The sequence below is a fragment of the Linepithema humile genome, chromosome 1 (assembly GCF_040581485.1).
Source record: "Linepithema humile isolate Giens D197 chromosome 1, Lhum_UNIL_v1.0, whole genome shotgun sequence".
NCBI lineage: Eukaryota > Metazoa > Arthropoda > Insecta > Hymenoptera > Formicidae > Linepithema > Linepithema humile.
The window spans coordinates 13,592,324-13,605,179 of NC_090128.1; the positions used below are offsets into that span (position 1 = coordinate 13,592,324).

General features: G+C 37.6%; 1 protein-coding gene across 2 annotated transcripts in view; it reads left to right on the plus strand.

Annotated features, from left to right (window-relative positions):
* The first annotated feature begins 4,584 nt into the window (after positions 1 to 4,584).
* acj6 (abnormal chemosensory protein 6) overlaps positions 4,585 to 12,856 on the plus strand; it is a 53,148-nt gene continuing 44,876 nt past the window's right edge. The window contains exon 1 of one of the 2 annotated variants that reach the window (XM_067348395.1): positions 4,585 to 6,621. In XM_067348395.1, coding sequence (XP_067204496.1) covers positions 6,460 to 6,621 — 162 coding nt within the window. In that variant the 5' untranslated portion in view covers positions 4,585 to 6,459. The remainder of the gene's footprint in view (positions 6,622 to 12,856) is intronic. The other variant, XM_012367981.2, reaches the window with a different exon arrangement.

Here is a 12,856-nt window from a genome sequence, read left to right on the forward strand (position 1 = left end):
TACCTATATTATTTATAATAATATTATAATTTATATTGTATACACATAACATATAATTTGCCCTTTGCTAGTGTCTTTAGCAAAAGTGTTTATAAAATTGCGAAATTAGTTTCCTAAAATAGTATCATCATTTTATTCATACTGTTTGTAATGTTATTGTAATTAACTCTTCAATTTTTATTACGTTATATTTTTTGTTATATTTCTCTTTCGAAAAATTTTTCTTCTAACAAGAAAAATCTTTGACTTGATGATATAATAAAAATAAAGTAATTTTTTGTAACACACAATTAAAATAATTTATATATTGTAAGATTATTAAAATTTATATGTTTCTCAGCGGGATAAATTGTCTATGATAAATGAAAAAATTTGTTCATTACTTGTTTTATATAAAAAAAGTGAATACTTCTTTTGTCATTTTGCTGAAACCATTATAAAACGCAATTATATGCCTATCACATTAAAAAATACCAAATACCAAATACCATTTACCATATAGGAATTGACAAACGGCCCAGTATTGGGTCAATATCGGCAAACGAGACTCGATATCGGCATGATATTAATAGCCAATATTGGACGAATATGCTTAGTGATCAGATCAGGCCAACACTGGCTCTTAAGCCTGGTACGATATTAACTTTCGATATTAGCCCGATTGCTTTTAAGTATTGGCACAATGTTGCAGTTTGATACTGGCGGGACAATCTTAGCCAATACTGGCCGAATATTCTTAAATCAAAACAGACCGAAGTTGGCATTTAAGCTTGGTACGGTGATACTTATTGTTAGTAGAAAGAATTAACAATGCTCTTAAATTGTCAGAATTAATTTTATTAACGAAAAAATTATAATGCCATCAAATTTTTCAACTTAAATCAGTCGGATATTTTTTCGAACAAAAAATAAGATTATAATTTTTAATTTCATCGATTGACTAAATAAAAACAAGAAAAAATAACAATATGAGTAATATTCTTGCGCACAGAAAAAAAAATAAAATTTGTTTTTTAAAATCTAATAATAGTATAACTAAAGTATAGTCTAGTATAACTAATCAAATAAAAAATAACTTTTTATATGCTAAACATACACATATATAATAAGAAACATTGAACAGAACCTATTAAAACTGTAACTTACAGATTGGTCCATCAGTAGTGCCAGTATGGGTCTGTTGTTTTACCAGTGCAAAAACGATGCTTGGTAAAATTACAGTTCCAATGTTGGTCCTGTCTTCTTGTCAATATTGGCCCAATATGGATGCCGAGTACTAGTGAAACAAGCAGGCTAATATTGGGCCATTTATAAATACAAGACTGGGACAAGACTGGGCCAATTGTCAATATCGAATATCGGCTATCATGGTTGGGCTTTTATTGGTCCAGTAGTACTACAGGAATGCTATCGGCAATTCCTACATGGGTATGGCTAAGTTTCTTAAAACAAAAACTTGTCACAACTCATTGACATATTTCTCTAATTCGAAATCTCTTAGATTTTATAACACCTCCATGCAGTTGAACTGATTACATGTCGTATTCTGATAAAAAAACGCAGTTATTAAAAAGTTCACTTTAACCCTCGGTATAAAACGTAATTACACATATGAAATATTAATAAAGCTAGTATTACGTCGTGGTCAAAATATATAACGACATGCGTGAAACTATATATGTTAACTATTAAGCGGATATGGCGTTGTATGGAGTGTACCATTTCTGTATTTTTATGAATAGCTAAAATAGTAACACATTCTTTTTGCAATTATTTTTTTATAATACTTTCTACAACCATTTTGTCACGTGTAAAAAGTATCATCGTGTGCCTTGTAATCTACAAGACTAGCGTAAAATAAATAAGTTACATTTCACTCTCTCATATAAATTAATTTGCTGCTTGCTCGATCAACGTATATATAAGGATCTTCCACAAATTTTGTTTTCAATTCTACTTTAATAGTGTCTTGGAAAGGATAGAAATCGAACCAAAAACATTGGCTTATCAATTCTAACTTGAGATAATTGTCACAGATTTACATCTGTGTTCTTTAATTGACTTTTTGTAAAAATAAATAAATCAATTCTTTGCGGATATTAAATTCAGCCAGCGTATCGATAAGCCTGCAAGCATTCGGAGCTCTCCTCCTCTCGCTCTGCCTTCGTAACATCGTCAGAAAACAATTTTTCCCGGGCTGGCGCGGTACGAAATGGCCGCGCGGCGGCGAATTGTGCGGCTCTCGCCACGAATATCCGACGTTATACGAACAAACAACGTAAGCACGGCGGCACAAGCGGAGAGAGATAGAGATGTAGTGCTAGGCGTAGGTTTTGATGGTAGCCGCCGCCGGTGTGCGGTGCGCGGCAATGTGGTATACGTGGTAGGTCGGTTAGGGCGGCCGGTTGGTCGCGGGGGTTCGCGCGGGGGACGCAGGGGAAGGTTTGGATATCTTGTCGAGGATAGGCTGCCGGTGCAAGTAGGTTTAATATTTGATACCGCGGGCTGGTCATCCTGCCGAGGCGATAACACAGGCCCCGCGGGAACCTTCCGCCCAACATCCCTCGGAAAACGACTGCCGCCAAACTCGCAGTGTCCCTCCGCCCTACCTACCTATCCCCCTCGACCTCTCTTCTACACGATTCTCTCTCTCATCCGCATCCTTCGTGTGCCAACGTCCGTTCCATCTCTTACCGCCCTGTTCTATCCTTCCTATTTTTTCTATTTTTTTTTTTTTTTTTTTTGCTATACCGAAGCTCGTTTCGATGCATCCTCGTGACGCGCTACGATGCGCGCCGCTGTTTTTATTCGTCCGCTTTCGTCTCGCGACGCTGATATAAGAGACGATTAATCACGGGGTGCAAAGGATAAATAACCAATATTATTTATTAAAACACACCGATGGAGTAAATTGTTTACAGCGCGCTTAATGGTTTGCGGAGCGCGGATAGATTGAAATTTTGATGTTGTTAGTGAAAATCGTTAGTTAAAAACAATTTGCAGCAGTGTGTTACAATCGCACTTGCAACAATTAAAAATGTTGAATAAACGCTGTAGGACAATGTACAATATATAATAAAAGCAAAGGAGTCAATCTTTGTTACGGGTCAGTTTCGTTGGCATCTGAGGATCATATATAGCACGAAACGGCTTTATTCGTTTATTCGATCGACCGAAATCCCGAAGCCTTGCGGGACTAACAGAGGGGTCCCGGGCTATACGAAGGGTCCACGGTACGTTAAAAATTTACTATAAAACAGCTCACACAAGTCTGCACTTACTGCGAAGATTTGATCGGTCAAATTTCCGCGTGCGCGGTCGTTAGACAAAGTCATCGCATTAATATCGAGATGAATGTCGAAAAACTTGGATTACCTAAAGTGATAGCGACAGATTGACTTTATCATAGAAAAGATATAATTAATCAAGTATATCCTGTAGGTATACATTTTGTTTTGCAGAGAAATCGATATTTGCGTTATTGCCCTCCATGTGCTTAAAAGAGGATATGTTCAACTGTTAAACTCAATATTACCAAGAAATACAATACAAAACGAGAGGCGTTCCTACATACTGCACCCTTTCGTCGCTTTAATTACAGTTTTGACTGCAACATATGCTTCAAGGCTGTTTTAATGATAGAGCAATACTTTTGCGTGACTTGAGTATTTTAAAGAAACGAAACGAATTAAACGGGATGTATAATTACAATGTAGGATAGCTATTTTTTCAACACAATTTATACTACGCACGTCGTTGCGCGTACCTTTAATGTCGTGTATATTGTCATTATGAGCATGGCATGAAATAAAAATTTCTATCAGCTATCTTACATTTTTATAACATTAGATGGAAATTTATTAAGCGTGCGTAATTTCCATTTGCTAAAATTAATATTGGACTAATCGAATAAAGTATGAAATAAAATAAATGGATTTCATTTAAATGAAGTTCGAAAAACATTAATTCATATATTTACATGTTAGCGTCCTATGTGACTGCCTGATTTTAAAATTTATATATCGCAAATAAAACTTGTATCCAATATTATTATGGACGGAGAATTACATGGGCAGATAAGCATTTAATGTGAGAAACTGGGCATGTGCCGTTACACTTGCTGCGACGTTAAGAATATTCTGATTAATTTACCGACAATATAAATGTTGCAGCAATATGCTGTAATACGGACTAATTAAGTTTAGTTATTTCGAAATTCCATCGCGAAACATTTAAAACGGATTTTATATGTGCAATTTTAGCAATCGGTACGCTCATAAACATTTAATATGGGAAATGAGCGTACGCTGCGTTTGCCATGATATAAAGAATATTTCAACTAATATTTTTGATAACAATATAAATATTTTAATAATACGGCTTAATGAAATTCAATTATTTCGTCGAAATTCCGGATTAAAACAGATTTCAAACGTGCAATTTTTACGATTGCTACACCGAGTCGCACCTATCGCTCATCTCGGATGACAGTGACGTCAGATTTAAACGTGTCTCTTTAGGAACAAAAGTATAAAGTGGCTGCGTAAGATCGGATCTGATGTCGCTAATACATCAACGGCGAGAGTGCCGTGACAGCGCGTTTTGCACCAGAGCAAACCCGGAAGTGTAATACTCCATACGAGGTGTGGATAAAAAAAAAACGCATTATCCGTTTCCGTGCCGACGCGCGCGACGGCGGAGACTTACGGAGATGAAGTTTGCCTCCGAACGACGACTTTCCGACGCGGAAAGGCGTGTAGCGAGTAGCGGAGAAATAGATTGAGCGCGACGGGCGCCGAGAAGAGCGCGCGTACGTACACGCGAAAGAGACGCGGACGAAGGAAGTGGAAAGGGATTTATTACGATAAAGATTACAATGAGCGTGAGCACGTGCAGGTATTTATACATCGCTGAGATGTAACGATAACGTAGCTTATGACATTTGCGTACGACCGAGCTCGCGCGAGCGCGCGCGCCGGAGGGACGAGTAAAATAGCTGATATTCGCTATGGAGGAGAAAGACGCGCCGGAAGAGGTTACAGAGATGTACGGGTAGGGAAAACAGGGAAACCGGGGGTGAAAGAGAGAGAGGGAGGGAGAGAGAGAGAGAGAGAGAGAGAAGGATAGACTCGCTTCAACTAGAAATATAGAGAGAGGGTGTAAAGAGGATCGAGCGGCGGCGGCGGCAGTGGCGGCGGGCGAAGCGTAGACGTAGAAGGGTGAAGGGATGTCGTACACATACACACGCGCGCATATACACACCTACATTTACCGACACACACGCAGACGCACACGGAGGGAAGGATGGACAAACGGGTGGTCGCGGTTAGCGACACCCATGCGAGGCCTGAAAGCAAGGGCAAAGATGGCCGACGTGCATGAGATTAGGGGCGCAAGCGTAACCGCGCGTAGCTCCGCCCCCGTTCGGCGAGGTTCTCCGTTCCGCTAGCTGCCGCCGACTCACCCCCTCGTATGCGCGAGGTAAACCCTCTCTCCGCGACGTGGGGCGAACGCCACGCTGCGCGCCGCACCGACGTCCAGGATCGCCGACCGACCCCCGCCGCATCCCTATCCACCCCACCGGTCGGACAGCGCTGCTCCTGCCATCCCCCTTTGGAAGAGTTCATCCGCGAAGCGCTCCTCGCCGGCCAGTCAGCGCCAAAAAGTGCAGAGCTTCGGGACAAGAGTCCGCGTAACTGCCCCGCGCGTATTTGTCGTATCCCCCTTGTGCATGGCAGTGGCGAACCGGTGCCTGTTCCCTTTCCCTCTTGCCGGTGTCATCCCGGTTGACCCCGAGTACCTCGTGGGACACAAATTTTGGTGACTTGATCGCTTGTCCCGATCGCGATTCCTCTCAGTGGTCCACCCTGGCGGGAACGTTTAATTGCAAGTGGACGCTTGGTGAACCCAAAGTGAAGTGTCCAGGTAGCGTGCGATCGATTTGAATTCGCGGGAAGGAAAGGTGCGAGCGCGATTACCACGCGAAATCCTCATCATCGGATATCATCGGCTCCGTTGACTGTGAATTGCGCGAACAGTGTTCAGTCGCGGTGTTTGAAAGCAGACTAACGATCAAGATGCGGGACCGCGGGTCTCTTCAGCGTCCGTCGCCGCGCAAATAAACTCATCTCGCCTGAGATATCAGCGAGATATCAAGTGGTGCACTGTGCCTGCCAGGATCTTTAAAGATTGTAACGTGCGTTCTCCAGATTCTGAACGTGCTTGACTCCACTCGATTTCGGTGATTTCGTGAACTACGCGAACAACAGTGAACGTACTCTGAATCACTTCGATTCCCCTCCCCCGGACACTTCGGTCACACAGATGCGAATGCGTCTTGGAAGCAAAAAGCGCAGCCGTCGCTGCTGGTGTCTAGCGTGTCATTCTGTCTGAGGGCGCCAATTCGCGAAAAACCGAAGGCGCGGACCCGAGCCGGGGTAAGGCTCAGCGGCACGCAAAATGATGTACTCACCGGACAAGATGATGGGGAGCAAGGGGCTCCACGGGGCGCCGATCACCGCCCCGGGATGCTTTCCTTCGGGGAGATACTCGCCGTCACCTTATCGCGCCGCGCCGGATCCGATGCCGCCGCCGCCGAGGCGATGTATGCCGAACCCCACGGTGAGTGAGATTACTGATTTCCTGCCATTTTCGCGGCTATATTCTACGGATGTTCCACAGTTTCGAACGCTTACGCAGTTGGAAAAAAATCCTTTTGCAAGAATTTTCGCCATCTTCCTCAGATTACAAAAAATTTGCAATCTATTTCAAATCGAAAAAATGTTTGCATTATCTCGACTCGACGCGCAAATTAATTAACATTTTCCGTTTCTGTACAAAAGTTATTGTATATTTCACATTTTTTACTCCAAAAACTTTTATTAGTCATTGTATATAAGCAATTTCAAACAGTCAAATCTTTTCGAATAGATTCTTTAAGTGATAAATGTCTGAATTTTGAAAATCATGAATTGACGTGTTCATCTGACACAATTGTCATGTTATAATATCTTAGATGATGTAAACAGACAATAAAATAATAGTTAGAAGATGATTTATTGGATATTTTTCTTGACTCAATCTCTCTTCAGTAATTGCAAAAGTTTCTTAGTGAATGCATTATACGCGAAACGTTCCATGAATATTCTAATGTGCTTAGGAATAGATAGGACTTAGATATAACCTATTCACATCGATTATGTTTCTTTTTCTGACAAACCGAATCAAGTTTTTATTTAAGAAGGAAAACGCAAAAGTTTGGGATATTTGTAACAAAATTTGTTGACTAAAATGTTATTCTTAGCCTTTGACAGATTTAAATGGTTTATTCGGTAAATTTAGATTTTTGAACTAATAATCACATCAAGCTCTGATACTTTGATAAATTAAAAATATAATTAACTTTATTTTTTATGAATTGAAAAATGTCTAAACTTATTAATAAAATCAAAGACGCAGGCATGTACATACCTTTAAATAAATTTAGAGCCAATCTTTTTGTATCAAAAATATTTAAGAAGAGAATTACTTATTAAGTTTTAGTATTTTAAGTATTTTATTTTGAAAAGTCATAGTAAAGTTCTACTAAATATAAATTTATACTATTATCGTTAGATAAAAATCAATTAATATTATTTAACGTTCGTAAAATAAGAACACAAAACAGATTTTAGATTTGTTTTAATGTATAATTTATGTACAACACGTTTCAATATATTAATAATTATTATTTTACACCGCATTTAATTGTGTGCATTATGGCGGAGCTGAGACGCAGACTTTTATCTGTGGTCATTTAAAATACGGTTAAAATGGCGGATCGGATAAACGCAAGGATACGATACTGTGGAACATTTAGGAAGCGACGTGGGGTGGCGAGAAACACCGTTGAAGTTTCTCTTCATTCGTTTTCATTGCCCGACACTTGACCGCGTCGGCATGCTGTATATGCTCATATTTCTCGTGCTTACGGGCGACATGTAGACACTCAATTTTAGTGCGAATATCTCTATAAATATAACTGTGGGGAATATCAAGAATACGTACGAACTCATGTTTCTTTATTCATGGAAAGATCAATATTTCTTCCAAGTTGCGACTATATTTATAAATCATCGCTTTTGAAGAAGTCTGGAATCGTTTTTTCAGACACTGAATTGTATTTAATTAACAAATTATATGTATTTAAATATGTCACTTTTGTCTATTTTATATGATATTTAAATCTTTTTAGAAATAACGAAGCCAATTTTGCAAAAAATTCCGTCTCATAACTCGTATATGTATATTTTTTTAATTACAAGAATTATTATGCAATCATACAATATTATAAAAAATATATAAGTATGAATGATAAGTTATATTTCATTAGTAAGTTTCGTAAATGTTCAAGATTCGAGAAATAATTACGTTGAAATATGTCTCACAAAATAGACATAAGAAGAGAAAGTGAAACAGTATTTTAAAATTACTATTATTTTTTAATAGTTTACTGTAGTTTTATATATTTACCGTGTAAGAGGCTGTTAATGCAATCAGTTTTCTGAAATTTTTATTTTAATTACTTCATTTTAAAAGTGATTCAATATAAAAGTAATTAATTCAAGTAATATTATGCAGATTAATAAAAAAATAAATTTTTTATTTGATTAATTCTTTTTGCGTACTTTATCAATGAACATTGTGCAGAATTGATTTCAAAAGTCACAAAACAATACACATGTTGTAGAAAATACATACGTTTTATTAGCAAAACAAATAGTTTTTACTAACTGTCTGCACATTTCTGATATGTGCATTCTATTTCATCTAAAAATCTATGATAACTTAAAATAATTTAATGACTAACATTTATAGACGATAAACAAATACATCTACTGCACAATTTGAGATAAATAAACGCGAATATTTCATTTGTGGCATGAAAGATTGGTGAAAAAAAGAACAAAGCATTTTTATAAAAAAATTCCAACTAGTCAAAAATTACTAGTACGTGTTTGTCCATTTGAGACAATGGTTAGTCCAACAATTTTGTTCGCTTCGGAAAACCGCCATTTTGAATAGAATATTTAAAAATCGTTGGGGTTTGAATAAATTCAATTGGAGAATCACAAATAGACATTTCAAATTAATGAAATTGGATTTCTCTTTTTCATAGGAAAGCTTAAATAAAACATACATTTTATTTAATCGAATTTATGTACTTTGAGATATTCACCGTTTAAAAGACAATGTGATAATGTACTGATAAACGCGCAAATCGATCAAAACAAGTTTTTAAAAATAAATACAATTAAAGAAAATGCATCTGATTCCATTGAATGCAAAGAGATCACTTATTCACTTATGAATTAAAAAAAAACAAGAGTAATGCAGAAGGAAGACTAGCATCATTATAAGCTAATCTCCCAGCTTGCGAATTTAAGATAAATCTATCCATGATTGTGCAGTTTTGATTTCTAATACAAAGTTTTTTAGTATAAATACCTTAATAGAAAAACAATGTCAATTCTTTGCTGATAAGTTTAATCTCGAATCGGATTGATCGAGGAATTGAATATCATAATTGAATTTAAGCTATTATTCGTACCGGATACGATGAATATAACAATCAATTGCAACGATCTGATCGCGCTAAATCACATTACCGATTTGTCGTAGAAACGCGCTTCACTCAGAGTTGCAAAAGTGAAATCGGTCGAGGGAAATATCCGTAGCAATAGAATTTGTCCAGCGAGAGAAGCTCAATAAAAATAACTTTCGATTTGCGATGCAGTTAAAATTATACGTCTCAAGGTTTCATTTAAATCATATTCCGCCGTTCGGCGAAGCGCTGCATTTGGAGTATATATGTTGCTATCGAGCGCTGTTTCTTCTATCAAGGTCGAACAAAACATTAGCGAATCATTACGCATGACAGTTGTAATGTTCAAAAAAATTTCGCACAGTTGATCGGTGAAAAAAAGTTGAGCACACGCGTGTGTGGGGGAGAACAGATTTGCTTATAAGAATTTTTGGAAGAAATATAGAAATTTGATATTGCAACGACGAAGAATTAAACCGGGTAAAGGCTCTTGGATCTGAGCGGATATCGATTATTTTAATGTCTTACAACCCCCCACGGCGAGTTTACTTAGTTGTGAATATGCCACTAACTTTACTTTAAGTTGTTAGTCCTCATGAATTTAACAGGATCAAGACATGAAAGACATTCGTCGCGTTTTTAATACCGAATAGTCATCGCAATCTTGGAGGCAATCAAACTTATATGTATATAGCTCCGTGTTTTCAGTAGTAGATGCTCTGCAACTACAATTTCGAACTCAAAATTAAATTTACTTTTGTATTATTCGTTAGTTTTCCTTCCAATTATAAAAATTCTTTGATCGAGTGTTATATGCCGTAACTTTGTAACTTTTAGCATTAACTCTATGTGCGGCGGCTTTTATAGAGAGAAGTCGCAAAATTTTTAAATATTCAGTAACAAAATGGATGAATTTTTATGTTTAATTTAAAAAATCAGAAGTCACTCAAAATTTTATTGCTTTTTTTACAGTATTTAATTGACTTCCTTACAATTTACCGAATTATGTAATTTAAATAAACAAAAAAAAAGGAATAAACGTACATCATTAATGGCAATTTAATTACGCAATTGATCTTCTGAACGTTCGATAACTAACTGCTTCCGCACAATACTAATCAAAAGAGAGAAAGAAAAACTTGGAGCAAGGAAGCTTTGATTCCAAGTCACCCCATCGATCCTATTCACCCCGTTTTACGGCAATCATAAAGCTCGCGAAAGTAGCAAATACCTAAAGAGAATCAATCACAGCTGAGCCGCGTTCTTCTTCACCCATACCTCCGCATAACACAGCCGCACTCCCGCGTCTCTCTTGTCCTTCGCTTTTCCGATTCTTCGGCAGACTTCTTCGAGAGGTTGAAATCAAACCATATCGAACGACGGAGCGAGCGAGTCCCTCCCCGACGGCGCGATGCGTTCTCCCCGGGCCACATCGCGGGCTCCGCAGTCTTTAGTTTATTCATGTGACGTAATAGGATAAAAACCGTCGCTACGAGCTGAGTGCCTAGATGAGATTACAGCCGTACTGTTACGCCCGGTAACGCGAATCCGATGTAATCGCCCCTTCCTTTGATTTTTCTGTTCAGTTCTCCCGATAACGCGGAGAGGTGGCGGCGAACGGAGCCGCGTCCCGGCGCACTTACACCATCGCCCCGTCCCCTCTTCATTTTCTCCTTTTACCCAATCCCATACTAATGCTTTATCGCGCTTTTTTCCTGGACACGATTGGACACGATCAGAATAAAGCCGATCCGGCGGCAATTCTGAACTGAAAACATCCGCGAGCGGAATACTTTTGACGCATTTGTTTAATTACTTCATTTAGCTGAGCAAGAGAACTGGAAAAAGAAATATTGATTTTATTGGTAATCTATATTTTGAAATAACATGTTAAAAATCGCCGCTGATTTACTTCGTTTATTTGAAAAGAGATGCTGGATTTTTCATTGGCATCTTTATGATTTCTCATAATCATTCATTTTTGGAAATTCAATAAAATTCAAAAAGCGCTATTAATATATCATTTCACTATCATCGTGTATATTGAGTGTACTTTGAAGTCGACAAAATAATTGACTTAAACGCGAAAACGTCATAATTCTAGAAATTTAAGCAAATCGACACAATAAACCGATCATTAGCAAACTTACTTACAGTTCAAAAGGAATTCAAAGAGACTCTCAAAAATAAGATTACTTCCAAACATCATTTTGGAAGAGCGATCAGCGCAAGTAGCATTGCCGATTATCACCATTTGGGTGTAGATTTATTTTGATGTTCGGCGCAGCGCTTTCGGAACGAATGTTCGTGTTTAAAAAGAAAGCATCGATGAAGGTCGATTGTTAATTGTCTATCGCTATTAATTGTCTATGAGCATGAGGCGTGGCTTTCACCTACGGTGTTAATTATCTATGATAATTAATACAGCGACACATTACGTATTCATCGGCTTGATGGTAATTATTCACGCTTCGTTGGACATTACTTTGCATGTTTCTGGTTGGCGACCCTTTTATCCCGGGTGGCATATTAACGATGCGGCTTAATAAACGTAGCTACTCTCTTTTTACACGTCATTAAACTTTTAATTTTCCCCCTCACGCCGCAATGCAGTCGAACTTTGATATCAAACATTTGGATGCTGCGTGTGAATTATGCATTACACGACCATGTCGCGGTGGCAGGTGAGTGATGCTCACTTTACACCGACCTAATTTTTCTTAACATTCCAGACAGAAATAGTGAAATGTTCAAGAAAATTCCATTGCGCAATTTTATTTCTTTCCACCGGAAAACATTTTTAAATCTTGTCAATTAATTAATATTGTGCTTATAAATACTGCCTTTTCCATTCTTTTCCATTTTTAAATATATTTTCTATTCATAATTTGTTTCATAATTTGTTTGATTTTATTATTCATAAATATTGATATTTATATATTTTTATTATATTAATCTTTAGAAGAGTTCAATAAAGAATGTTTAATTTGAAAAAATATAGCAAGAATTTCATATTATGAAGATGATTGTGAAGTCTAAGCACTGCTATTTATGCAGCTAATAAATTGAAGACGCAACAGTTCCATCTGCATGCATTGAATGAGATTAGGTTACTTCTTATGTTTCGTTTGTCAATGTACACCAGACTCTCTTAGTTGAATTCTTCTAACATTATCATTAGGACCTCGCGCTGACCAGATCTGACATGTAAGGCTCGTATTAACTTTGTCCATAAATTAACAATTCTAAGACCAAGTTACTAGCAAACTTTGA